General features: G+C 44.3%; 2 protein-coding genes across 3 annotated transcripts; both read right to left on the bottom strand.

The window, feature by feature from the left end:
* Positions 1-2,664: 2,664 nt before the first annotated feature.
* On the bottom strand, positions 2,665-9,703 carry LOC120696783 (serine/threonine-protein kinase STY46-like). Of its 2 annotated transcripts, XM_039979770.1 has the most exons (15): positions 9,254-9,700; positions 8,188-8,302; positions 7,307-7,383; positions 6,365-6,437; positions 5,977-6,087; positions 5,362-5,412; positions 5,067-5,203; positions 4,879-4,986; positions 4,686-4,759; positions 4,288-4,463; positions 3,828-3,923; positions 3,443-3,523; positions 3,285-3,335; positions 3,069-3,209; positions 2,665-2,960 (listed from the first exon to the last, which is right to left on the bottom strand). In XM_039979770.1, the coding sequence occupies exons 1-15, from the start codon at positions 9,502-9,504 to the stop codon at positions 2,883-2,885; spliced, it is 1,620 nt and encodes a 539-aa protein (XP_039835704.1). In that variant the 5' UTR covers positions 9,505-9,700; the 3' UTR covers positions 2,665-2,882. The 2 variants fall into 2 exon arrangements, with proteins under 2 accessions (XP_039835704.1, XP_039835705.1); XM_039979771.1 differs by lacking the exon at positions 3,443-3,523 and having other exon boundaries at positions 9,254-9,703.
* Positions 9,704-18,896: 9,193 nt separating this feature from the next.
* On the bottom strand, positions 18,897-20,345 carry LOC120700347 (protein NODULATION SIGNALING PATHWAY 2-like). Its single transcript, XM_039984569.1, has one exon. It carries the CDS (start codon positions 20,343-20,345, stop codon positions 18,897-18,899), a length of 1,449 nt encoding a protein of 482 aa, XP_039840503.1.
* Positions 20,346-26,230: the final 5,885 nt, after the last annotated feature.

Raw genomic sequence — 26,230 nt, 5'->3', positions numbered from 1 at the left:
TTCAGAACTTATGTTAGCGGTTTTGACCTTCGATCAAGATCCTATAAGTGCTATGTGTAACGCCTTTCTCTTTCTCAGCTGTCATTAGAATCGTTAGTTTAGCCTCTGAACTGATGCCTCTCTATTTGTTCAGTATGAAAGTGTGATTTATATTCATGCTCACTTGTTCATAATATGCTCAAGTCTGTTTCATTGTATTTTCGTGAACTGAGGTAGGAAATTTTTGCTCCATCAACTGAGTTTTTTTTACACGAATGGATTCAGTAATCCAGATTGTCACCTTACGGGGATTGGGAGGGCTGACGAATTAGTGTCACTGGATACTTAATGAACAACTGTTTTAGGTCAGAGCATAAGTTAAGTGTGCCATATGTAATTGAATGGCTGATTTGGCACATCTTTAACAACTAGATTTTGCCTGTTAACTTCTGCAATTATTCAGTTCCTTGGGTTCATAACTTAGATACACTGGCTTCAGATGGATCAACAAGTTGGGATTTTTGCATCTAAATGCAGATTGCTTATGATGGAAGCAGTGTTTTCTTTTCTAAAAAAATCACTGCTGCTTTGCAATGTAATAATGCATATATTGTTCACAAACTTGGGAAGGGAATTTTATCTGACTGTTGCCAGTTTTTATATATTGTTCCGTTATGTAAATTTTGCTCTTGTATGCACTCAACATTCTTGCTGCATACTGGTTTACAACGCTTGATCTATCTTTTTTAAAGGGAAAAAGCATAAGAAAATAATGTCCTGTATTGAATTTAATGTTGTTACCTTGTTAGCTTTGGATTTTCGGAATACTTCCTATTACTGATTGACCTCTGACTTTGTAGCCCGTAGTCTTTGAGTGATTTTGTACAAGAAATGTCCATTTCGTGTGTTTTTTTTTTAAACTTGGTTTATATTCTGTCAGGGCGGACGCTGAACCTGTTGATCCGAAGAATTACCTTGAGGAACGTTGCAAGCCACAGTGTGTAAAATCATTGTATCATTATGAGGTGTGTGTACATTTGTCTTAAGGAGTTGATATGGTTGATAAAATAATTCCAATCACAGAGCCAGGACTCATATTGGAGAAGTTTGACAGTTCTTTTCTTGCATATCAATGCATGCTTATATTATGAAAGTTTTATTTGAAATATGGTTATAGCCTACAAGTTTGAAGTCTGCATATTATGCTATAAATTGGACAGTACCATCCTTTTGCCATATCTAATTAATGCCATACTTTTGCATTCCCACAGTCTACTTCAGTTTTCTAGTGGCCCTATAGCATATGCATACTAGTTGGAACTTAGAGACACTATTATTATGTTGTCAACAATCTGTTCTGTCAAATGGATGCATCATTGGATTCTGAATGGTACAATCGTACAAACATGCTATTTGATTCCATGAAAACAGGTATGGATCTGATTACCACAAGGAATTATCCATGCCCTTTTTGGTTTGTATTTTTGAATCTTGTATAGTATAACCAAAATACTGAGCTTGAATTTTAAGCCAACTATGTTGTTTCAGTATTGGCACATATGATCTTGATGCTTTTACTGTGAAGCATGTTCACTTGTTAATATTGTGTGGTTAGTGTTAACGCTAACCTTTTCTTGTGCAGAGATGCATGAAAAGAGTTGAGAACGACGATAGTGGGCAGAAGCACTGCACCGGCCAATATTTCGACTACTGGTCATGCGTCGACAAGTGTGTACGTAATACTTTGTGTTGAATAATTGCAGATTCACATTCTTGACTTTTTATCAGTCAGAGCAATTCATTATCAAATTTGTGGCACAGGTTGCTCCAAAGCTCTTTGATAAGCTCAAATGATGAGACTGCAGCTTTCAACGTGACTTCTCTGTTGTAATTCTCGAGCTAAATAAGTTGAACATGTAACAAATGGTTTCATTTTGCTATTCAACTGGTAGAAGTCTTTGAATAAGGCAGCAAACACGTACTGTGCTGGTTTTCAGTTTCACTGTCATGACTAGAGAAGGTAGATGGAGCAAGGTACCCAGAGTGTTAGTATAACTAACCAAACGTTTTCCTGGTGGTGGTGGTGGTGGTGGTGGTGGATATGAGCTTCGAAATTCAACCTTTCATCCTTTATTTTGACAATTGTTTACATTCAAGATTGCCATCCATTTGTCGTGCCTCCAGTCCTTTGATAATTTTCATGTAGATTTCAAATGAATTGGTTATTGGTCCGTGCAATGACATCCATGAGCTGCAAACGTGGATTGATCCTGCCCAGCTTATTACAGATTTTTCATGTCCTTTATTATAGGAGAATCTATGACAGGTTTTTACATAAATCCTCATGCTATTAGCGTTGCCTTTATATGTGCTCGCTTTGCCCCAGCTGGTTGTATCTATAGTATTAAAATTGTTTATTTATTATTTATGTCAGCAAACCGCAAAGTTAAATCGGTAACAAAGATTGAAGAATGCTCGGCATTTGCGTTCCAGAAAAGATGTTCGACATTATTGCATAACGCACCAATCAAGTCCTGTTCGGCTGCCGTAGCAAACATTCCATCCTGCCTTCCAAAGTCCATTCTGATTTTCACCCAAGCAATGCTTGTTCAAATGTGGCTTGAGAAAACCTTTTCGAAGCAGACAGCCGAGTGTCACCACCAAAGGCCAATTATAATCAGGAGATAAGTCAGATGCATCCGAAACATCCAGTCTCATTATAAGCAGGTTGGCGAGCCAATTTCCTCGATGTAAGAACAATGAGACCAAAAAAATTAGGCCCCAAGATGCTTGTTCAAATGTACACCAAAGCAAAACCAACCGGAAAAAAAATGATATGCTACATTCCTCTTAATTAGTGACCCGAATCCTAAATACGCCAAATCACCGAATTGAGAAAAATGTCAGGTATGTGCAGGGGGAGTCAATCTTTTTTTGTTCGAGTCATTAGCTGGATCTTGGACTGTCTTTCCTGAAGCTCCCTGTCCAAGGGGTGGAGAGAGCATTGTCAGTGTTACTATGAGTGAACTGGATCAGGTTTGTTAGGGTTTCTCCCTCGAGGAGGCAAATGCAAGTGCTTGTGGAGATACCTGAACATGTGACAGAAGATCCTCTAGCTCCGCTAGGATGTCTGGGAAAGCAGGCCGTTTAGATGGATCGGCTTCCCAACATCTCTGCATTAAGTCCAAAAGCTTTGGATGTGCCTTTTTGGGGAGTCCTGGACGCAATCCCTGGTATGACAGTATGTTTAGCACATTTCACTGTGCGCATAGAATGCTATAACAACTAATCCTTTCCTTACCCACCTGTCTAACACCTACAGCCGCCTGGAGCGGAGTCATGGTATCATATGGGATCTGGAAACACCAGAAATAAAAAATAAGAAGGTTCAGCAATTGCAATGATAACTGCATCATTAGTGACAAGGAACTATAAGTAGTCACAGAAATAAGTGCAACAGTACCTTAGACGTTATCAGCTCCCAAAGAACAATTGCAAAGCTGAACACATCTGCTTTGTTATCATAGGGTTGATGATTTATAACCTAAGCATGTAGAAGATATATAAGAAAGGAATTCTACATTTTCATCACTTTACTAGTCACGATAAACTATTGAACAAGAGTCTAATCATTTTGGAAGCTTCTACCATATGAATTCTCGACTTAAGCAATGTGAATAATAGATTGATTGATATCTCGAGCTAGGCAACATAGTGCATTTTGATATGAAAAGCTTCTATCAGCAGCTTGTTTCTGAAACTTTAAGAACAAGATTCACGAGATCTGAATTTCTATGTCAGGTAAGTTTTAATATACAATCACAGTGCTCCAGCAAATAGAGCTGTACCTCAGGTGCCATCCATCTGTATGTTCCAGTTTCAGCTGTCATGATACCTCCTTGATCCTGGATCCGAGCCACACCGAAATCAGCCACTTTAACAACCTAGAGGAACAAGCAACAAAATTATTCATCAGTCAGAGTAACTTTTATCACAAATTTTGCGATGCATGCACCCGCCACCCCCCCCCCCCCCCAAAACACACACACACACACACCAATAAATCCACAAGTTTCACCACCAGTATTCTTTTCATCCCATTTTCCTACCCTAAACATCTCCTTCGCAAATGAAATAGTAAAAAATCCATAGGTTCCAAATTATTAGTCGTTTCGGATTTTCTAGATCCATAGTTTTTGCCATGCACCTAGATATACGTTATGTCTAGATACATAGGAAAAAATATGTATCCAGAAAAGCCAAAACACCTATTATTTGGAACAAAAGTAGTAGTTAAATGCTACATACGTGATCTTTGTCCATTAGAAGGTTGGCAGTCTTTAAATCTCTATGGATGATACCCCTTTCGTGCAAGTAGCACATCCCTCGGCATACATCAACTGCGAACTTCAAGATAGTTGTGAGGTTTAGAACATTATGCTGCTTGTGCACAAAGTCATACAGGCTTCCTCCAGACATGTATTCTGCAAGTTAATTAAGGAAAGGTTAAAAGAGTATTACCAGAGCAAATTGCTAAAGCTTACAAGGGCGTCGGTTAAGAAGCAAAGGTAAAATTTGGTTTCAGCAAGTAACTAGCAATCGTTGAGAGCTGCAAGTTATACTAGGCCAATGCTATGAAAAGGAGGGCTTTGCATTGCATGTATTCAGGTTCCAAATACATCCAGTAGATGGTTCAAATATCTCACCTGTAATTATGCAAAATTGCGGTGGTTTTGTGCATGCACCAATGAACCGCACAACATTTGTATGTTGAACTTCTCTGAAAAGTGTGGAAGGTGAAGGCATGCCGTACATCATTAAACTATTCCAACCAAATAGGACATAGGATATTTGAGTACAACACGTAAGTCATAAGTGGTCCCACGATATGTTAGATACCTTAGAATATATACTTCCTGCGTGAACTCATTCCAGACATTCTTATTCAAATGCTCAGCCCTTAGAACTTTAACAGCTACATCCTCACCAAGGTAAGTCCCATGATACCTTCACATAAGCATAACACAATAAAAAGAAAGCACTACCGAATACAGCAACTACTTGTCAGAAGTATAAACTTGACTCACAAGTCCCCACAAGAACCAGAAGCAATCATCCCTCCCATCTTAAGAAGTCGTTTGTCGATTTCCCACTCACCACCTTTAACTTGGAAGAGCAGTGTTCTTTCAGCTGCTGAGGAATGAGATGAACCAGACCACGAACCCTGTGTTCAGAACACAGCACATGTGTTGTTAGCTTTGAACAATGGAACAATATATACTGACTCCTGCATAAACCACAAGCAAGACAGGACCTGCCTTCCTAATACTGTAAAAGTGTCAATCATAAATTGTATCTTTATATGAATTGTTCAGAACTTACCTCATTTCTTAAAATGGATGCTTCCAGTGCTTTGTTCAAACCATCAGTATCCTGATCATAAAATTATGAGTTTAGCATCATTGGAGGCAAATTCAAGTATGACCCCTTGACTGATTCTGGTTTTGTTTATTTACAAACTATGTGTAACACCATGAGCTATGGAAGTTGGTTAAGTGGCAGATTTCAGATCAAACCCTTGCATCTTGTGCAACAGAGCGTAACATGGATGCTAAGTTGCTTCTATATGCACATGGATGTTCATAACTTACCTCATTTATAAGTTGGATGTTGAGAAGGATTAATGCCTCAGCAAGTAATTGAAAAGGTCTAACTGGAAGTTTCATGCGGTTTGTTACTTCACAAAGTGATAATTTAGTAGCACATATAACTATTCAGAATAAACTACGTGCCAATTTAATGTGCACCAGTGAACATTGCTACGGCTGCCATAACTCAAGATGAATCTTATTACTGGCAGCGGCCAGTGCTACCATGAACAAGAAATCATTTTAACCTCAAGAAAGTTGGGGGCTAAGTCTAGGAACAACCCCAATGCATCAATCGCTCAACCCTCAACAATTCAACCAATGCCATGATAAGGGCCTAACATGTTACCTCAATAGGCCAACCATCAACCACAAAAACATCAAGAGAATAGCCATCATGAGTTGAGAAAACGTGTGCTTCTCTGATGTTCAGTCCAATGTCGGATAGCAATGCAGAGAGCTGGCAAAACATGTTGAGTTAGATGCTAAACTGTGAGAAAAAATGACCAATTATTAACATCATAGAGTGTACAGTAATACATGGTTGAATGCCAAAAAATATCCTTCTATAAGATATCTTGAGTGTAAGCATGGGTATAAATTACCCAAGCGATCCAACTAGATTCTAGATATCATTTATCAAACAACTCGAGCATGTAGATTGATTGAAAAATGCTATTACTTGTAAAAATGTATCACGAAGTTGAGGATAGTTTAAGAGGCACACAGCTGCTGACCTGACTGAGTAGCTTTGGCTTGTCAATTGTGGAGAAAACAATCTCATGAATATGATTATATTGTGTGTCTTGCCTGTGAAATATAGACAGTCAAAATTAGTGCATTAGAAAATAAAGTTTTATGTTAAATGTGTCTTGGGCATGTCATAGTTGTTCATGCAATTGAAAATGCATGAGCAGTTTTAACTTTTCTTTTTGCAGAACTAGGAGCAGTTTTAACTTCTGCTTGTTTATCTGACACACAGACTACAGAAGTGAACAAGTATTTTTGCACAAAGGCAAACATCCCTCTGTGTGATCCAACAGTCAAGGCAAAGACAACTAAAATGCTAATGCACTTGTATTCAAAGGGTTGCAACCTTTCACATGCACTATTTAGAAGGAATGAAAAGGAAATGGGTGACTATGTGATACAAAGGTTCCATTGCTCACCAGACAAAGTTAGCTGTTGTGCAAGGGTTTTTGAGTGGTAGCTTTTTACAGAGCTTGTATGATTAACTAAAAAATACTTTTCTGTGCACAGACAAAAAAAAAACAGAAAGGGCTTTGATCCTCCATGACTTTGGGAACATCAAATTCACTGCAAATATGGAGCCTAGCCTATAAGGGAAATTCTTATTTGCACCTCCTATTATTATCTACACATTCTACTTTTTTCCATTGATTCTTTAGCATGCCTTCTGTTTTTCATTTTCTTATGCATATAATTGTCAATAATATAGTGCACTACAATTATCCAGGGATGTAAAGATATTCTATAAGATGTACAACCACTCAACCAGCATATGGAAGAATCATAAGCTTAGTGAAGACATGCAAGACATTTTTTTTAGTACAGATTACAAAAGCAATGAGCCACATGTTACTGTGTTACTAGTCACATAGCACCCAATTTGGGGATCGCCAAAATATATTGAAGCAGCACGTATCATAGGCATCTACCTTACAGAGAGATCATCACCATCATCATCCCCTTCTTCAGTTGCATCGGAGTCATATGCTTGATCCACATCTTCAATCTTTGATCAAAGTTTAGAGTCAATTCGGCAACTCCAATTTCTATTGGGGATACTAAAGACAAGCAATCATTAATGCACAGAAAAATACTTAGCCTCGATAAGAGATAAAATCGCAAGCTAACAGACCTCTCTTCCAAATCCCTAATATACTAGCCGTGAAGATTCTTATTATATAAGCTACAATTGCATGGAAAAAAAAGCAGGCAATAGGCTGGGCTCAGCTCAAGGTAGGTTTTGAGCCTGTATGAATATCAGCCAAAGCCAGTCATTCTCTCCCTTGCACATTTTGCAAGCAAGTTACATTAGCAGTTCAGCAGCAACAAAAAACAAGCAAGTTTACTCAGTTACTTAATAACTATCTAATTGTACTTAATTTCCCACAAAATCATCCATACATAAGTTAGCACTGGTAAGTATTGCTTTTTAAATCCACTATCCTTCATATTTCAAAACATCAAACACAATTTTGCTCTATGCATAAAACAACATGAATATACATCAAACATTCTATTCCACAAACCAGTTGTACCACACGGGGGGTTATAGTTACTTACAAGCACGTATTCATTTGGGAAAAAAAATGCTGCTACATAGGGTAGTGTCTTCGACTGTTTCATTTAGATGTTCATCTAGAATGAGAAATGTGGTTACCATTAACTTGCACACTAGTTTTTCCCAACTTTGGCAGCAGTAAAAATTAATTTGCAACCACTAGCCACCAAAAGCAGGCAACATTGTTATATTGCACATATAGTTGCTTGCAGAACTGTCCAAACTCTCAACCAGAATAAGAAAGAGCTTTACCCTCAAGAAACGGACATGGAATGCAGGGCGCCTATCAGGATCCTTTGCTTCTGCTAAGACGTTCTGGTGGACCAAGACATCGGCTGCTTTTTCAACATTGATATCCAGCTGATAGCTACAGCATGAATAAACAAAAGAAGAGCCAATGTTAGTTTATGATGACACGAATGAGACAATGAAAGAATTAATTGATAGTCCTAACAATGCTAATCCAAAAATGGTGACTGCAGGTACCAGCTTCCTTTGCAGATATGACTATCATAAAAAAGAATAAACCCACAAGCGAAGAATACAAAGGCAAACTACAAGACTAATGGACCAGTTTCTAACTACTGTGCTCAATACAAAGGCAAACCACAAGACTAAGGGCTAGTTTGCAATTGTATCGCCATGCAGCTCTGGAACCTATAGCATTTGCTAATTTCAAAAAATTTTGCTGCCAAAGATCTAAAATAGATGCTTTCAGCTAGCAGCTAGCACAAAATTGAGCCAATTATGCCTCAACTCAATCCAAATATTTTCTTGCAAAAATGAAACCTAGAAATAGTCATTCAATCGGAGGAAGCAAGCAGCAAGTGAAAGACTAATTCAGGCAAAGGATCATATTTTTCCTTTTTGGAACATATGATCCCACCTTGCAAGTGAAATTAACAAAACCGATCACTCCATTCACTTCCAACCTTAGCATAATCACAGACCACACTGGATCAAAATCGAGGAAGACACAGCTGCTAGGCACCATTCCGACACAAAAGTAGTGTAAATCCATCCAGATACCAAGCAAACAGTACCGAGTCAACTCCAATTCCATGGCCGAGTCAAACAACACTCACTTAGCTTATCAAGCACCCGTGGGAGCTTAACTCAAAGATCAAACATGCTACAAATTCACGCTAAGACGAAGCTCACCACTAAGCTTCGCGATGCCCACTTAGAAGCCCAGGCTTAAACGACCACGCTACCCTCCTTGACCGAAACAATGAGCATAGATTTCCACAACCACCCGCTCTAAACCACAGCAACCCTAAGACGCGACAGCTGAAAGCAAGAGGAACTAATGGATCACCTGTGCGGAAGCCGCCCAAAATGGGCCACGAGCTTGTCTCGGAACTCGGAGTCGGACGCCTCCGCGTACCCGTCGGCGATGAGTCGCTCGAGCACCTGGCCGCAGATGTCGCGGGCGCCTCCCCCGCCTCCGCTCCCACCGGGGCCGGCAGGAACAGGAGCCGCGTCGCGGGGCGGGGAAGAGCTCTCCCCGACGCCCTCCTCGACGCCCCCGCCGAGCCCACCCTCCACCGCCGCCGCCGCAGCCACCATCCCCGGCCCCCTACGCCGCGCTGCACGTCACCTGCCCCGCATCGCCGCCCCTCCCTCCCTCCCCCTTAGCCTCGCCTCGCCTCGCCTCGCCTCGCCGACAGGAGTCTCGCCCGCCAGCCAGCTCGCTCGCTTGTTCCAGAAGGTTCGCAGCGGTGGGGGCAGTCGGAGGCGAGAAGGATAGGAGTGCGAGAAGACGAGGAGAGCTCTTAAGACAGGCACGAGGTATGAGGAAGAGAATACGAGGCCGCTGCAGGGGCAAAAGCGTCTTTCCGTGGCGCGCTGCGGCCTGCGGGCCGAGGATGTCGCGGACCACGGGGGCCTTGCTGCGAAATGAGCGGCGGCGTGGCAGGATTTGGTTGTGCGCCGGGGGCTTGGTCCTTGCCTGGGCGTTCGAGTGGTCCCGGATGTCAGTGATAACTGAAGGGTGGACGTGGTGTATGGAGTGGACAGGCTGCGTGACGTAGACGCGGGTTTTCTGAACGTGTGTGCGCTACGTGCACGCCACGAAGTTCTCTTGTGGACTTTGCTCGGACAATGACTGGTGGGACCGTGTTCTTTTAGTATGATGAGATGGGATAAGAACAACGTTTGGAAGGGATCTTAAAGTATTGCCGGCACTCTGCTGGTACCAGTACTATTTTAGCAGCAAGTAGATCAAGTGACAAATCTCCAAGAGCGCCGGTGTTAGAGACTAAGTCAGGTCATTTTCGTAACCCATTTATTATAACCAAGGTTTGTTGATAATATATTGCTATTTGGCTAGGTCCATAATATATCATTTATCGTACTGCTGCGAGAACACTTTGAGCTATGGCATCAATATAATGTATTCATGCCTAACATAACTCGATCGAGGCAAAGTGTACCTAATATAAACAATTAACTTTAATTAGCAAGGAACCTATCTTTAATTTCTGTGTAAGGATAAATTGATCGTGGAACCTATAATCACCAACTTTGAATTTAGATGCGGGCAACCAATATTAGAACGGAATATATCTTAAAGTAGGCCTAAAGCAACTTGATCAAACCGTCATCTCACAAGTTGCAAATAAGCAATAGAAAGATGATGGGAGATTACTAATCAACATTATTATAATTGTTGATTCTTTTTGGAGTTTTATGGGTACATTTTGATGAATGGTCCAACATCAACATCTCAACATAAAATTGTTCGAGGATGATCCTAAGCATCATTCTTTGATCCAATCATGCAACATTTTACTAATTTTTTGAGGTAATTTCAACAATTTACTATATTGCAATAGCTGTGAAAAACCAACAAATGACACTACTTGCAACTAAAAGATTTGTGGCATTTACACTACTCAATCTCCAAGAGTATTGGTATTAGGCACAAGTATTTTGATTAAGCAAACATTTTCAATTTATATTGAAATACTCAAGCCAAACTATTTTCTTATTTTATTGAGAAATAACCAAAATGAGATACATTAAAAATAGCTGATCCCAATACAATTTGTATGAAAACTGAGATCAAATTATCCATTCAACATAGAAGCATGTGATTTGCATACTTGATTTTAGCAACGCTATCAAATGACTACCTCACAATTAGATAAAGGATTACCAAGAGACTAAGACCATTAGGCATGTACGCTGAATTTTATATGATTAGCCCTAGTATTTTTTTTCATTCACGGGTGTTGTCTGATAAATATTTGAATATGAATTTGGTAGTCTAATACGGGCACCTACCACCTCACTAAAACTAAGAAATTGTGTGTGGTCCTCGAGGTTGATCCTAAGCACATTCTTTGATCTTCAAGTTAAGCTTGTAATAGTCGTACGATAACAACAATTTGGTATCAACATAGAGGAGCTAGGTCCCAGCATTAGCTTAGTTGCTTTGAGGCCCTAGTATATTCCATTTTCTCATGCTACCTTCATCACTCACGACATGAAATTGTTCAGCTGAAAGGACTAAACTAAGGAGGAGTCCTTAGACAAAGGAGACGTCCTTCAGTTGGTCGATGTGAATTTTTACAAGGAAATGACAAAGATGCCCTTGATGTTGATGGCTCTAAACCTTGTTCTATGCCTTTATCCAAAATGTGGATTAGAACCAGGCCATAGTGCTGGATGGAATCTGCTTAAAGTGGGAGGGAAGGGGAGAACCTGAGCTGATGGATCTCGCTTTGGGGTCCATGCTTATTCTGATGCAAGCATGTCACATCCCCTGTTCCATTCCATTCGTCACCTTAAGTGCACAAAGATTTGCATAAGTTTCAATGATTCCATAGATCTACTTATTCCAACATTTTTCAACCATTATACAAATCTGCTTATTGCCACTTAAAAGGTAGTTAGAGAGAGCTTTTGATTTTTCAGTGATGCTTTACGGTGTTCTGCGGAGAAAACATCCCACTTAGACGTACAGGGTGCAAAAGACTATTTCCGTTTTTCAGCCAACTTGAGAGATACTATATTACTAGTCCATTTTAACTTTTTTTTAGGAAAAATTCATTGTAACTAGGGATTAGAATATACTGCCATTCTCTCCCAGTGTATTGGGCTAATTTCTCTCCTAATCCCTCTCAGCAAGTATGGATTTGAGGGAATTACCGTCTATCTAATAAACAATGTCTAATAATGGGCATGGGAGGGCAGTAGCGTCAATTGCAGCATGCCACGCGTGCCGGCTATCTATTCCAATCCCTTATTATTAGTCCTAATTAATGATGCTTCATTAGCATATGTTCTATTAGTTTAATGTGTGATGACATCATCAAGCATATATACTCTTAGCACCAAAGCAAGATCTCTTTTTTGACAAATCGCATCAAAGCAAGATACTATATTAGCCCATTACCGAAAGTGATGATTGCAGTTCAATGTGCAGCCATCAGCTAATTAAAAAAAAGGTAAATGTAATGTTCGTGGTTATCTCTTGCACAAGCGCAACATACGTAAGCACAAAGTGGAGGGTAGGGTAATAATTATGACACAAAATTACCACCGATCGCAAGCAAAGAGAGGTATAATTGTATCAAAAAGAAAAGTTATCCTCGGAAGCCAATACAATCTCTCTCACATAATAAAACCCAGAAAACACTGCAGCATTGGCATCATCTACGGCACGCGGGATAACACCGTCTAGATCAAATTCGCGTACCCCAAACAGGCGCAAGAAAAAAAAAAGTGAGGGAAAAAAATCAAGGTTGCATAATATCTAAACACAACATGATCTATAAGTAAAAGCTGGGGCTTGGATTGGGGCATCTTTTGATAGGTGAAGTGAACCATATTATTGCACATTGCAGCGCCGCATTGGGTTAGGCTTACGGCTGCAGAGGAGATGGATTGGATAGACGCACACACCACGCTGCCGATGAGAATTTGCTCAAAAAAGAGAAGAAGTAAGCTCGATCGCTGGGCAGTAGGCTACGTAAGCCTGGAACTCAAAGAGCACTGCTGTCGGCCATTAGTTGATTCATTCGTTCCGTTTCCTATTCATTCGTCCCTTTTTAGGGCAAAAAGGGCGCCACCCTTCTTGGTGTGCACTTGAGGGGCAGCCATTTTCTTGGAGAAGTGGAGCCTTCAGACTATACTTTTTGTAGGGTAAGGGATCTCGATCATATCATGGGAGTACAAGGGAAAAAATGGGTTGGATAGGGATGTAGAAAAACTAGCTCTGTTTTTGTATTTTTCGATCGGGTGCCAAAGTGGACATAACAAATGATAATGTATCAACTCATAAATGTGGATATGGGGAAAAGGGTATGTTCTTGCACCACGAAAAATTACCTTATTATCTTAAAAAAATCGATGGAAATAAGGAATAATTAGCATTATCAACTAATCTTCAACACTAGCATCCAAGCCAATATAGTTCCCAAAAACCTATAATCAGTACTCAGCTCATGTTGTATGTATCCAGATTTAATTTGTTGAAAACGTATTGAATCCAACTTGAATGTCTTGAAATTTATCCAAGCTACTCACGCCTTGCATATTATTGCAGAAAACATGTATCCCTTATAGATGGTGAAGTACACATCCTCCTTATTTTCATGGTACGTTGCACATCACATGATGGATATAAACTTATTAAGTATTATATATTTACAGTTATTTTCAAAAAAATTATATATTTACAGTCAAAGCTGATAAGGTTTGGTTACATCAATGGAGGGGCCATGTTAAACGAGGATAAATTAAAAAGATGTCTACAAGAAACTCTCTTGAAAAACATCATGTTCTTGATAAGGCGGATTGGTATTATAGTATCAACCTTATCCACAAGGTGTAGGAATGCCAAGTACACAAGGGTCTTCTGAGAAATCATCAAAGGAACAGCACGAAGTTCAGACATCATTGCCTTGCCGTAGCTGCAAGGCACTTGCGATGTGAGAAGGTATGCATGAAAGCTGCTGAATGCTACAAAAGTCTTTTCGAAGCCTTTCCCTTTCATTGGTAAAGGTAAAAGCTTCAGGCATGTGGTTTTGTTGAGATGTTGAGTGAGGCAACATGTGTCATCCATAGTTATCCATTTGTGCAGAGAAGGCTTAAAAGATTGGGAGTTGCGGAAGCCTGGAATTTTGAAGGGCTCTCATGGAGATGGAAGTAGCTTTCAAAAGGTTGAGGGGTGTTTGTGTGAGGCCTGTTGCCCTGCAGTCAACTTGCATAATCATTCATGGGCAGCCTTTTCTAGTTCTACCCTCCACGTTTGTTGGTCTAATCTTGGTTGGCCCCAAGAAACACTCTTCCTTTCTGCAAAAATTAATCAAGATCGTACATATGGACCAAACTTGTTTATGATCCATGACCGAGAAAAAATAATTGTAATAGTACGCTTCCCACTCAGCTTTGCCTATCCTAACTCTTGTTTAGATTGTGCACACATGTGAAAACTGAATAGCATGCATGTGGATAGGCTCATGTACAGGAAGGACATGTGGATATGTACGCACGTGGGCTATTCTTCAGCCGTCTACCTCGCAGGATGTCCTTAGTGGCGTCTCATTTTTCGGAGCAGGTAGCCAAGAGATTTTTTATCCGGGCACATGGGTTGCGGTCTAGTCTTAGGATTGACTGTCATTAGTTTGTCCGGTTTTGTAAGACTTTTGTAGGTTGTGTGTTTTTTTGGTAGAGGTCGGAAAAATTTCAAAACGATGTATCATCTTAATGTATCACTTTGAAATTAATAAAAGTTCCCTTTTCGAAAAAATATATATAGCCATACCTAAGTGACCAGTCTACAAGAGGAGGAAAGCTCTACAGTTTGAGTTGTTGCAGCTGAACCGCCGGCCACCAATAGTTTAGGTTTGTTAGTGGACCACAACCTACCACATATATGACCCAACAACAGTGTCATTGCACGTGCTATAAATAATCCATCATCCATGTCTATGTCAAGAAATGTTCCAACCTGCCCACGGCGGAGCACAGCACGGGAGGCGTTTGGTTTGAGAAATCAGCTCATCGTGAAAGTGATCATCTACTTATATAGTTCATCAAGCTGAAACTGAAATAGGCATCAGCAGGAGGTGTGACTTTCATAAAGGAAGCAGAGTCATGTTCACTCTGTTTGGCAGTTCTAGCAGCCTCCAGCCCAACAGTATTTTTCTCTCACACCGCTCCAGTACTAGCTTCCAGTCACCAGCCAGCCAACAGTATTTTTCTCTCACACCACTCCAGCCACCAGTTCCAGCTCCAGCCCAGCGAACAGAGTGGTCGTGGAGAAGCAATTTCTGTAAAAAAACTGAGTGTGTGTGTGTGTATATATATATATATATATATATATATATATATATATATATATATATATATATATATATATGATGCATCAAGGGAGAGATGACTGAAAGCTTGAGAATATGGGAACAAATGTTGGAGGCAGAGATTGTACTAGTAGTTCTTTCAGTGCCTCGCAAGAGTCTGGCTGGATTCTGGAAGCACCAGCAATCTGGGCCCAAAATATGTCACGCGTGGGAGTTACTGGGCCGTTAATTACACCCGGGCTTTTGGCGGTTGGTTTGCATATGGGCCGCCAAATAATATATTTCTTTTCTGCTCCTCAGGAGTACAGACAGAACACTGCTCGGTGCTCACTCTACCAAACAAATTCTGCAAAGATAATTTGTTTCTTGTAAAAGAATTGCAAGCAGTGGCATTGGTGGCATTGGTGTTGCATGAACTCCTGACAGCCAGAACAGTGATCTTGTCCTTTTCTTTTGTCAGAAACCTTCCTGCTGCAATTCTGCGTGCCACGTGCAACTGCAACGGGTCGATCGACAGATCATATAAAATCAGGCCAATACAATTCCATTACAGGTCAGCAGCAGCTACATATGCAGAAAAAGAGTTTCGGCTGGCTGTGGCTGGTGGCTGGTGCTGATTTGTTGTGAGAGAATAATACTGCTGGCAGATTGATGCTGGTGACTGGTGCTGATTTAGTCTGAGAGAAAAACACTGTTGACCGCCCGTAGCCGAACAGAGTGTATGCCAGCAGCCTGAGCCAAGAGGGGTCGCCTTTTCGGTATCGCACATGTCCATTTCCTTGTATGCTCTCGTGTATAGTGGGAATATTTCTTGTCACCTCACCCGGCCTGGTCATGCCACCTGAACGTCACATTGCACTTGCAGGAATTAAAGAACCCCCCAAAAAACCACCATCGGATCCTTCAAAGGGGCCAAAAACAAGAGCTCCAAATCATATTGGAATCACCTGAAAAAATCATAGCTTGGCTTCAAGAAACTTCTGCGTCAACCGGAGCCTGACAGCCCGACACGTGGCTCAAATCAGAGGAAGACAAACACCAAGATCTGATGCGGCGGTAAAATCATCTTACCTCAGGCACGTAACCAGCCGGCTGTGGTTGATCTTTTTTTTTTTTTGAACAATGCCGGCTGTGGTTGATCGAGTCTATGCATCCATGCATGTAACTTTCTCTGGTGAAATTGACACCTGAAGAAAGTTACAACGGATGCCCAGTCATGGATAGGGAAACGAAGTCTCCCTACTGTTTCACTCAAGTGTTTCTTCTAGCCTCCAATCCACGACCAAATTTTTGGGTACCAGGTCATTGCTCCAACAGTACAACTCGTACTCTTTTGTCTTTTTAACTGTGGTTAAGGATAGATTGTGGGCTAGGTATTTGGAGATTTGGATTAATTTTGGGTAATGGGAAAAGGTTTAGAGGAAAGGTCGATCGAGGTGGCAGCAGAACTGATGGCTAGAGATTGATCGAGGCAGTGTGCATGTCTAGCAGCAAATTGGAGATGCAAAGTTTGGCGGTGGAAAACAGTTGCCGTGTCGGGGACAATAGCAGAGAAGGCATGGCGAAGATCATCGGTGAGAGCAGCATTGGGGTAGGGAGGTTAGGGAAGAAAGAATGGGAAAAAAGGATGGTTACTTTTTTTATGGAAAAAATTGATGGTTAGATTTAGATTAAAACTAGAAATTTGGCGCGGCCGTTGCCGCGCCTAGCATGATGAGTTGGACAGTGTATCTTGTAGATACTGGATCTATGTATATTCTATATTTTGGTCTGCTGGAGAATTATTGGGGCATTTTCTAATAATTCTAAATTTTTTATTGGGACATCTCCCAATACAAATTATTGAAAAAGAATTATTGGGAGACTAGAGATGCTCTAACACCTGAGCGGGCGCACCGTCGTGTTCAAGTAAGATGAGCTGAGATCGCTCACCGTCGTGTTCAAGTAAGATGAGCTGAGATGAGAGGCATATAGAATTAATTACAGGTTCTTGCTTGCCTTCTTGTCTTTAGCCACAAGCAACTTGTGTGTGATAGTTGTCACTATGTCGGAAGGAGCAGCGCCGCTGCCATGGCCGTTGGCGGAGAGTCTCCATGTTTTTTTTAGAGAGCAAGAGAGTCTCCATGGTTGGCAAGGGTCGTGCTGCCCCTGTGCGCGCACACGTTTACAGTTGGCCAGTTGAGGACCTGCGCAGCGGCGTTGGAGCCGTTGACCCTGCCCGCCCCACGCGCCAGACGCTGCAGCTGCCCAGCGGGTCCGCCGGTCGCCTGCCAGACATTGAGGTCAAGCTGCAAAGGACCCAAGCCAATCTTGCCGTTCGCCGGCCTCGAGCTAGCTCTCTGAGGTCAAGATGCAAAAGAATCGTCGTTGGCACCGCTGCAGATGTCGCCCATGAGCTCGCACCAGAGCGGGAAGCACGCAGGACGGCAGGAGGCAGCGCATCCGAGGTCTAACCCGCACGCGCTTCGCCTTGGATGCAGAGGAGGCAAGCGTGCAGGTAGCAGGCGGGCAGAGGCGGAGGCGTCAACATACGCTGACGGAGCACAACACAGGAGCACGGGAGCAGGCATGGTCGATGGGGACAAGGCCGGTGCCAGGGAGATGCGAAGGGATGGAGGACAAGCGACACCAGACGGGAAGCCTCTAGAAACGCTAGCTGCAATGCAGGTGATGGGCACGTCCGATCAACATCCGGCGGTTGAGAAAAAAACAGTCGACGTGGCCCAGTGAGAAGCCTGATCCAGGGTCAAGTTTGGTCTTTTAGAGATAGGGGGTGGGATTCAGGTGTGGCTGTGAGGACGAAAAATGACAACGATTTTATTTATTGCGCAGGACAAAAATGAATTTGTAACGCCTTGCGTTCATGGCGATGGCCGGTGGGCGGTGGCGACCATGCCGATGCACCAGGCACCTTCGGCCCCTGACATCGCCTCTTTTCGTCCTCCACTAACTCGGTTGCTTGGTGCGGGCAGATGAGTAAAAAACTCGACCGGACTCGGCCGGAGTCCGTAGTTTAGTAAGAGGAAGCGACAACGGTTTTTTTCGGCCGAGAAACCTCCAAACTCGACCCATGCCCACAAAGACCATATCTTGCGGCGAGCATAGCGAAAGAGATGATCGAAAATTCGTTCCGCATGGAATTCGAACTCCGGCCGCGGAGGTGCCGTCGGAAGCTGTCGACCAACTGGTCTAGCAACCTTAGGAGTAATGGAGTCGATCGACCAGCGCACATGAGTACGTAGGGCCTAGTCACGTGAGTTGGTGCTGACGCCATTATCGTCTGTTGTAAAAAAAGAACTTGATGTGATGTAGCCACGCAAAAAAAATTTGTAACAACTCAACTCCAATCCAAGAACAAAGTACTCCCTCAGTCCCAAAAAGACAGTAATTCTTTGACTCTTAGAAATTGTGTTTGACCGCTCGTCTTATTCAAATTTTTAATATATATTGTAAGACAAATAAAATATTATTAAAATATCATTATTGATGTAATAAGTCATAACAAAAGTGATAATATTTGTAAAAAAAAATTGAATAAGACGAGCAGTCAAACGCAATTTCTAAAAGTCAAAGAATTACGATTTTTTTTGGACAGAGGGAGTACACGCTGACCAAGTGACCACTGACCACGACTCCTATCTTTCGTGTTCACACGGGACTCCAAACAGAGACTGAGGTCAAGGGCCTAGAGTTCCAGCACAGTGCAAGCCTGCCCTCCTCTTGGGCGACCCCAAACCCTCTGCTGAAGAGCCCAGCCAACATCTTGCCCTGAGCAACGTTGAAGCTGCTGAGCTCACAAGCCCTGAAACCCTCCAGCTCAGCACCGGCCCCACCTGCCAGAGGCTCGTACTGCCTCACGGCGTCCTCTATCATTGGGCCCAGCGTCTCCTTCTCCACGGGCCCCAGGCACGCGCCGTAGCCGCCGTCGCGGAAGCAGCTCTCCAAGGACTCCAGCATGGCGGCGAAGTGCTGCTGCACTTCGCAGAAGAACTCGGCGAATGGAGCGAGACCCCGATCGATCCTGAACGGCTCTTGTTCGATTAGGATCACCAGCTTGGGCCGGAGGATCTTGACACTGCCGAGAAGCTGCATCTGCAACCTGATCAGGGAGCTGTAAGATTTATCTGTCGTGTCGCATGAGACGGTCACTGAGCCGCCGCCGTTGCCGCTCGTGGCGAAGCCACGCAAGTCCTCCTCGCTGCGCAGGTGGAGGGAGCTGTACCGGAACGGGAGGTTCAGCGACCCCGCGAACTCCGAGAGCCACCGTGCGGCCGCGGGGTGCGAGCCGCCGGCGGCGGCGGCGGAGTCCGCGTCGTCGTCGGCCGTGACTACGGCCGTGAGGTGGAACGGCTTGCCACCATGGCGGGCGAGGTCGGACATGAGTGACGCCCACTGGACGCCCTCGCCGACGTTGTGGTCGACGACGTGGACGCCCGGGTCGTCCGCGGTGGCTTCTAGGATGGCCTGGTTGGCGGTGAAGTGCGCGAACTTGATTAACGGCGACAGCTCTTGCAGCATCCGGTACGCCGGCATCCGGTTCTCCGGTGCTGCTGCGGCCGCCGGATGGCATTCGGAGCGCGCGCCGGAGATCCGGGACCGCAGGCCTCTAGCGAAGTAGCAGGCCAGATGGTCAGATGAGCTGGCCGCTGCATGGTGAAAGCTTCTGCAAGGCACGCCGGGGACGAGGTCGTCGAGCCTCGACAAGATGGTCGAGGCCCTGATCGAGTCCTGGGCCTCAACCGCCCTGGCGCCGGTGACGAGGAGGTCGTTTAAACTGCTCTCCTCCATGAACTCTTCTTGGACTGCCAACAGGCTGCCATTTTCTTGCCCTTCCAGCTTCTGATCAAAACCGCTCAATGATGGATCACCATCGGAGAGATCATCCTGAAGCAGCAAGCGACTGGCTTCTTGGATCATGATGTCCATGAACTCATGATCTTGCTGCTGCTGATCAGGGGAAGGATCGGCATCGCCGTCGCACATGTTGCCATTCTCAAGGGGGATCACTACTTGAGGAGACCACAGAAGACAGCTGCTCTCTTCATGCTGTGTGGGGAAGGGGATGAGAGGGGAGCAAGGATATGACATGGTCTCCATCTGGATGACGTCCTCAGAGAGAAAGAACTGCCTGCTATAACCTGTGGTTTCATACAGCTTATGTACACAATGAGGACGAGAGAGGGTTAGGACCATTTCTCAAGAGGATGGAATTTTATATGTGGACCTTCATGGATTGTGTAAGCTAAATTGTCTTACCTTGGAGTCTCGATTGGGCATTGATCTAGCAGAAGATGTACCGTTTTTGTACAGTTCTCTACCAACTTCAGAGGATATGATGTGTCACTGTGTCATTTTCCTGTTCAATCAGAGTTGACAGAAATAAGTGAGAGCATGGCAGAGCATATTCCTGGAATGCTTCTAGCTAGGTGTCAGCATGGCAGCATGTGGTCAGGTTCTGAATCATATGGCACAATGTATTCCATATGCATCTTGCAACATCCATGACAAGTGGCAATGCTGACAATTGCACGAAGCAAACCAAGTTGTGATCATAAGAAGAGAATTGTGATATAGGTAATCCTTCTATGCCGTTGCAGATTTTCCTGGTCCCGGATTTAATTTGCCTGCATGACATGTGAGTCTGGGATTTGGTAGATGTGCAGGGGTGCAGGCTCATTTGAAAAAACTAGTATTATCGTTGAATTAAAGAGGGGCAATGGATATTTATGGGCATTAATTTAACTTTCCTAATCATGGTCTATTGTGGCTAAGTATATACTATTCTTCAATCAGCTCTAGAATTAGGTCCTGTTTGGAGGAGCTAAAATTGAGTGCTAAACTCTAGAATTAGCATCCATATACACATGCTAAAATTTGAGTCTTGGTTAAACTTTAGCCCAAAGTTTAGCACTTTCGCCAGTAGCACTTGGATCCAAACTGGGCCTTAGTGTTGGAAGACAGCAAATTTACTTAAGACCAGATCTTTATGAAAAATTTACTTAAGACCGGGCAAGTACAGTTACTTATGCATCTGTGGCTGTGTGTGCCCAATTTTATAATGATTGCCCAATAAGCTTAAGACACGGACCAGCTGCCATCTCCAATTCTTTTATGTGCAATATATTACCAGACATACAGTACTAATGTTGCATATGAATATTAAACTCTTCGCAGTTTCATAATGTAGCTGGTACAGCATTGATTCTAACACCACATCAATTTTTAAGAGAGATGCAGGAGAGGCAACCAATAGCATGTAACTGGAAGAGAACAATGCTGCTTGTCTGAAGGCGTAGAGTTGATGCAGAAAGGGGACTCACACAGAACAAATGGGGGCCACTGAGATATTCTCGGTTCCAATCGACCTCTTGTTTTTCATCTCGACTTGTACTGAAGACTCTTCTCTGTGGTAATTTAAAATTACAGTTAGATAAAACAGGGTTGAAAATCTGCAATATAATATTGAATGTTGAGATCGTGAGAAGTATATTGAAGCAAGATCTTGAATAAAGCAGTTAAGATGGTGAAAAACCACAAATGTTATGCTTTGATATATAATCTTTAAGCAGCAATAACTGTAAACTGGAACAAATAGAAGAGGCAAATTTGTTGATCACCTGCCAAGCGGCACATAAATTAGATGGTATTAGAGGACAAGCTCAGATGTCACCATCCACACGCTAACAAGGGGTATCTTGTGATTAGCCCAGTGTCAGTACTCCCCTGCATTGTTTATTGCAACTATTAATTTTTGTCATCATTAACCAAAACAAAAAGGGACATACAATAAAACAAGCTTGCACAGTTGGAAAGTGAAGTATTTATTCTTTTACAACAAAAGATTCTTGGCAGCTTGGAACACATGCAAGCTACGCACATGAATTCATAGTTCGTTTTGTCAGCGAAGAGGGTAAGAAGCCTGCCGTGATCATCGCAACCATGAGGCAAACCAGGACGAAATCTATATGGTACAACCGTACAAGTGGGCAGGCCTGTAAATATGAAGGAAACTATAATAGCCACAACTCAAACTTTCATGGTGCCATCATATATTTAGAGTTTAATAGCAATTATTTGAAACGAACAATGAAGTGGCCGCATAGTCTACAAAGTATTGGTTTGGATGTTTGCCATGCTTATGGAAGACTCTACCAACAATGACGTACATCAAATGAGTCAAGGCCGGCCGATGGAGACCTTGGTGTCATCCTAATTGTACCAGAGAAAGAAGCGAAGCATTATATTAGATAAACAAATTAATCACAAATGCAGCACTGGATCAATGATTCCATCAGACCAATGATTCTGGTTGAAAGTCAGGGAATCAGCATATTGAAACAATTCTAAAGGACATGCAAACCTTAGTTGTTTTTTCTTTCTTCTTCCAGGGTAGGTATCAGCATGATGATCACATAATCAAATAATCAGAAGAATCTAGACATCTAGTAGACATTCCAGACTGAAAAAAACATGACTTGATATGGCTATTCAAGCACTTATCAAAATGTGAATGGCAGAAAAAAATTTCAGTAGAAAAAACGTTCAGTTCTTGAGGAGAAGGTAGGATGCGCCTTGTACTTGTAGCAATAAAGGGAAAAAGGTGACAGCATACTAACCTGTTGTTTTCTATTTGAAATAACCGGTCAGGCTCGAGTCTAAGTAATATGTAGCTACGGACTACGCCGCTCAGCCGCTCATCTCCTTCGCTATAGATTCTGTCAACACACCTGGTTTTGAGTCCTTGGACAGCTTGGTGCATGTCTCCTTGTTGAGTTAGCGCCACAGCTTGCAGTCAATCTCTCAAAACCAGGAAGCCCAAAACAATACCTGAACCCCAAAGAGAAGCATAATGCAGCAATCTGCATGCCAATCTGGCACTGTAAGATATCTGTATCACTAATACGAAGAAGAGGCATTAAAAGATGCAAATTATTGGGTAACAGGTAAGTTGGCGTAGAAAACAGTAGAAGCATAATGAGCTCTGAAAGTAAAAGGTAGCACCAAACAGCCCACAAGTTGAAAAACAGCCAGCAGCTGAAATAGCCTATCTCTCTCTTATTTTTTTTTAATTGAACCAAAGCAACCTGCCCCATGTCAAGAAAACACAAGGTGACAGTGAAGCTTAGGACTTGCAAAACTACATTAAATAGTAGCCATCACCATTGATATATGATGGTTAACAAAATGTGCAGCTAACACCACTGAAGAAAAAACCGACAAATTCAAAAGGCAAATTCATAACAAATGTACGAAGCAAGAAGACTAAACAGCAGGTATAGAACAAATTCCAATAAGCCGAAATAACCTTAGTAAGGCCGATCATTCTTTTCAGTGAGCTAGCAAGCTGGATCAATTTGACCATCCTAACAAGTATGTGTTCAGCCAGAAATTGTTGGTCCCTGAAATCAAGGACCAGGTAAGCAACCTGCTCACCTTCTTCTCCCTCTCCTTTGCTCCAAGGTAGAAGAAGAGCTGAGCTCCTCTACACACACATACACTCACAGCTCTCTGCGTTGGCTGAGAGCTGGAGACTGGATTGTGGCAAGCTGAACTGACTTTTCTCATTGCATTGCACTCATATTTATACACCATTGCTACCTACTCTAAGGTGCTACCACTTATGGCTAATAACTTCTATCATTAGTGGCATAGAGCCATAAGTCAACAAAAGCTGCAAGTCAACAAAGGCTGCTGCAGACTTCCTTGACCAAAATCAGATAAGGGACAGCTGCAGATTAAGTCTTACATTACTTCCCCTAATCCTGCTGCTAGCCCTGGACCTCATCCATGCCGATCATCTTCCTCAATTCCGAGAACCGAAGACGCCCGAGCGACTTGGTGAGGATGTCAGCGAGTTGCCGTCCGGTGTCGACGAATTCGATGACAAGGTGCCCCCCATTGACGCAGTCCCGAAGAAAATGGAACTTCACATCGATATGCTTGCTTCGGTCGTGAAAGACGGGGTTCTTTGCCAGTGCAATGGCCGGCTGGTTGTCCACCTTGAGTGCTGGCGGGCGAGCTTCAACGCCAGTGAGCTCACCCAACAGCCGGCGCAGCCAAACGACTTGGCACGCCGCGGTGGCCGCTGCAATGTACTCCGATTCACAGGTTGACAGCGCCACCACCTTCTGCTTCAGTGACTGCCAAGCCACCGGTGCGGTTCCAAGGGAGACGAGCACACCTGTGGTGCTCTTCCGTCCATCCACATCTCCAGCCATGTCCGCATCGCTGAATGCCGTCAGCTGAAGCCCGCCGTGCCTGGGGAAGACGAAGACCATGTCCAGAGAGGCCTGGACGTAGCGCAGCACCCGCTTGACCGCTGTCCAGTGGTCCTCCCGCGGGTCTTCGAGGAAACGGCTCACATACCCGACTGCGAACGTGATGTCCGGCCGCGTATGCGTCAGCCACCGCAGCCCGCCGACGATGCTCCGGTAACGCGTTGCGTCCACCCTCGCCGCCGTGCTGTTCTTCGACAGCTTGATCCGCTCCTCCATCGGCGTCGCCATGGGCTTGCAGCCCGTCATCCCGGCCTGCTCCAGCAGTTTGAGCGTATAGGCGCGCTGGCCCAGCGTGATGGAGTCCCTCCTCTGCTTTACCTCGATGCCGAGGTAGTAGGAGAGTGCGCCGAGATCGCTCATCTTGAAACGAGCCGCCATCTCGCATTTGAACGCTTCAATGTCCTGCGCCCGAGCTCCGGTGACGATCAGGTCGTCCACGTACACGTCGACGATGAGCTCTTCCTTCCCCTGTCGTCGTGTGTACAACGCATGCTCGGTGGCACAGCGTGCGAACCCAAGCTCATCCATGGTGGTGTCGAGCTTGGCGTTCCACGCCCTGGGAGCTTGGCGCAGCCCATACAGAGCCTTCCGCAGCCGGAGCACCTTGTGCTCTGCCCCCGGCACCGCGAAGCCCGGCGCCTGCTTGACGTAGACCTTCTCCTCCAGGTCGCCGTTCAAGAACGCCGATTTGACGTCGAGGTGATGGACCTGCCAGTCCTTTGCTGCCGCAAGAGCTAGCAGCAACCGCACCGACTCCATCCGAGCCACCGGTGCGAACACCTCCTTGAAATCAATCCCTTCACGCTGCACAAAACCACGGGCAACGAGCCGAGCCTTGTGCTTGACAATGGAGCCGCGCTCGTCCCGCTTTACCTTGTAGACCCATTTCAGGCCAATCGGCCGGCATCCCGCCGGCGGATCGACCAGCTCCCAGGTGCGGTTGTCCTCGATTGACCGCATCTCCTCCATCATGGCCTTCCGCCAGTCCGCGTCACGCTCCGCAACCGCGAACGTGGCCGGCTCCTCAGCGCTCATGAGCATGAGCTCTGGATCGGTGAGACGCGAGGCCAGCCCCGGCAGCTCTGCATCACCGATGATGTCGTCCACTCGCCTGAATCGGAGCTCCTCTCCGTCGTGGTAGGCATCCACAAACTCCGAGTAGGAGGACGGAGGGGATGTGAACTCAGGATCCGCCGCCGCTGTCGGGGTCCCCTGTTCTGGAAAAACAGGGGAGGCTGGGGACGCTGAACTCGCCGCGCCAGGACTTGGCGGAACCTCCGCCGTGCCAGGACTTGGAGGCTCCACCGCCTCCGCTTCTGGCTCCTGCGCTGCCTCCTCTGCGCCACTCCGGCGCTCGATCACCAGCTGCTCGACGACGAATTCGCCCGTCAAGCCGCCGTCGGACCCCTCTTCTTCCCCTGCCGCGGGCGTGCTCCATCTCCATGCCGCCGCCTCGTCGAAAACGACATCCCGGGACACCACCACCTTCTCCCGGGCTGGGTCGTAGAGCCGATAGGCCTTCGTCCCATTTTCATAGCCTAGGAACACCATCTTGGTGCTCCGATCTTCAAGCTTCCCAAGGCCTGGCTTGACGGTCTTCACGTGCCCGATGCAGCCGAACGTGCGTAGGTACGAGACGTTTGGCTTACGCCCATACCACGCCTGATACGGCGTCATCCCCTTCAGGGCCTTGGTCGGTGAGCG

This window comes from Panicum virgatum, chromosome 3K (assembly GCF_016808335.1).
Source record: "Panicum virgatum strain AP13 chromosome 3K, P.virgatum_v5, whole genome shotgun sequence".
NCBI classification, from domain to species: domain Eukaryota; kingdom Viridiplantae; phylum Streptophyta; class Magnoliopsida; order Poales; family Poaceae; genus Panicum; species Panicum virgatum.
This window is presented reverse-complemented; position numbering and strand designations above follow the sequence as displayed.

Bases quoted from the DNA above. Each gene is read 5' to 3' on its own strand.
- LOC120700347 (XM_039984569.1), bottom strand. From the start codon at position 20,345: ATGGAGACCATGTCATATCCTTGCTCCCCTCTCATCCCCTTCCCCACA.
- LOC120696783 (XM_039979770.1), bottom strand. From the start codon at position 9,504: ATGGTGGCTGCGGCGGCGGCGGTGGAGGGTGGGCTCGGCGGGGGCGTC. The intron at 6,088-6,364 runs GTCAGCAGCTGT...ATGTTTTGCCAG, and splicing joins AGCCAAAGCTACTCAGTCAG to CTCTCTGCATTGCTATCCGA. The intron at 3,336-3,442 runs GTACTGTTGCAC...TGGTGTTTCCAG, and splicing joins GGGAGCTGATAACGTCTAAG to ATCCCATATGATACCATGAC.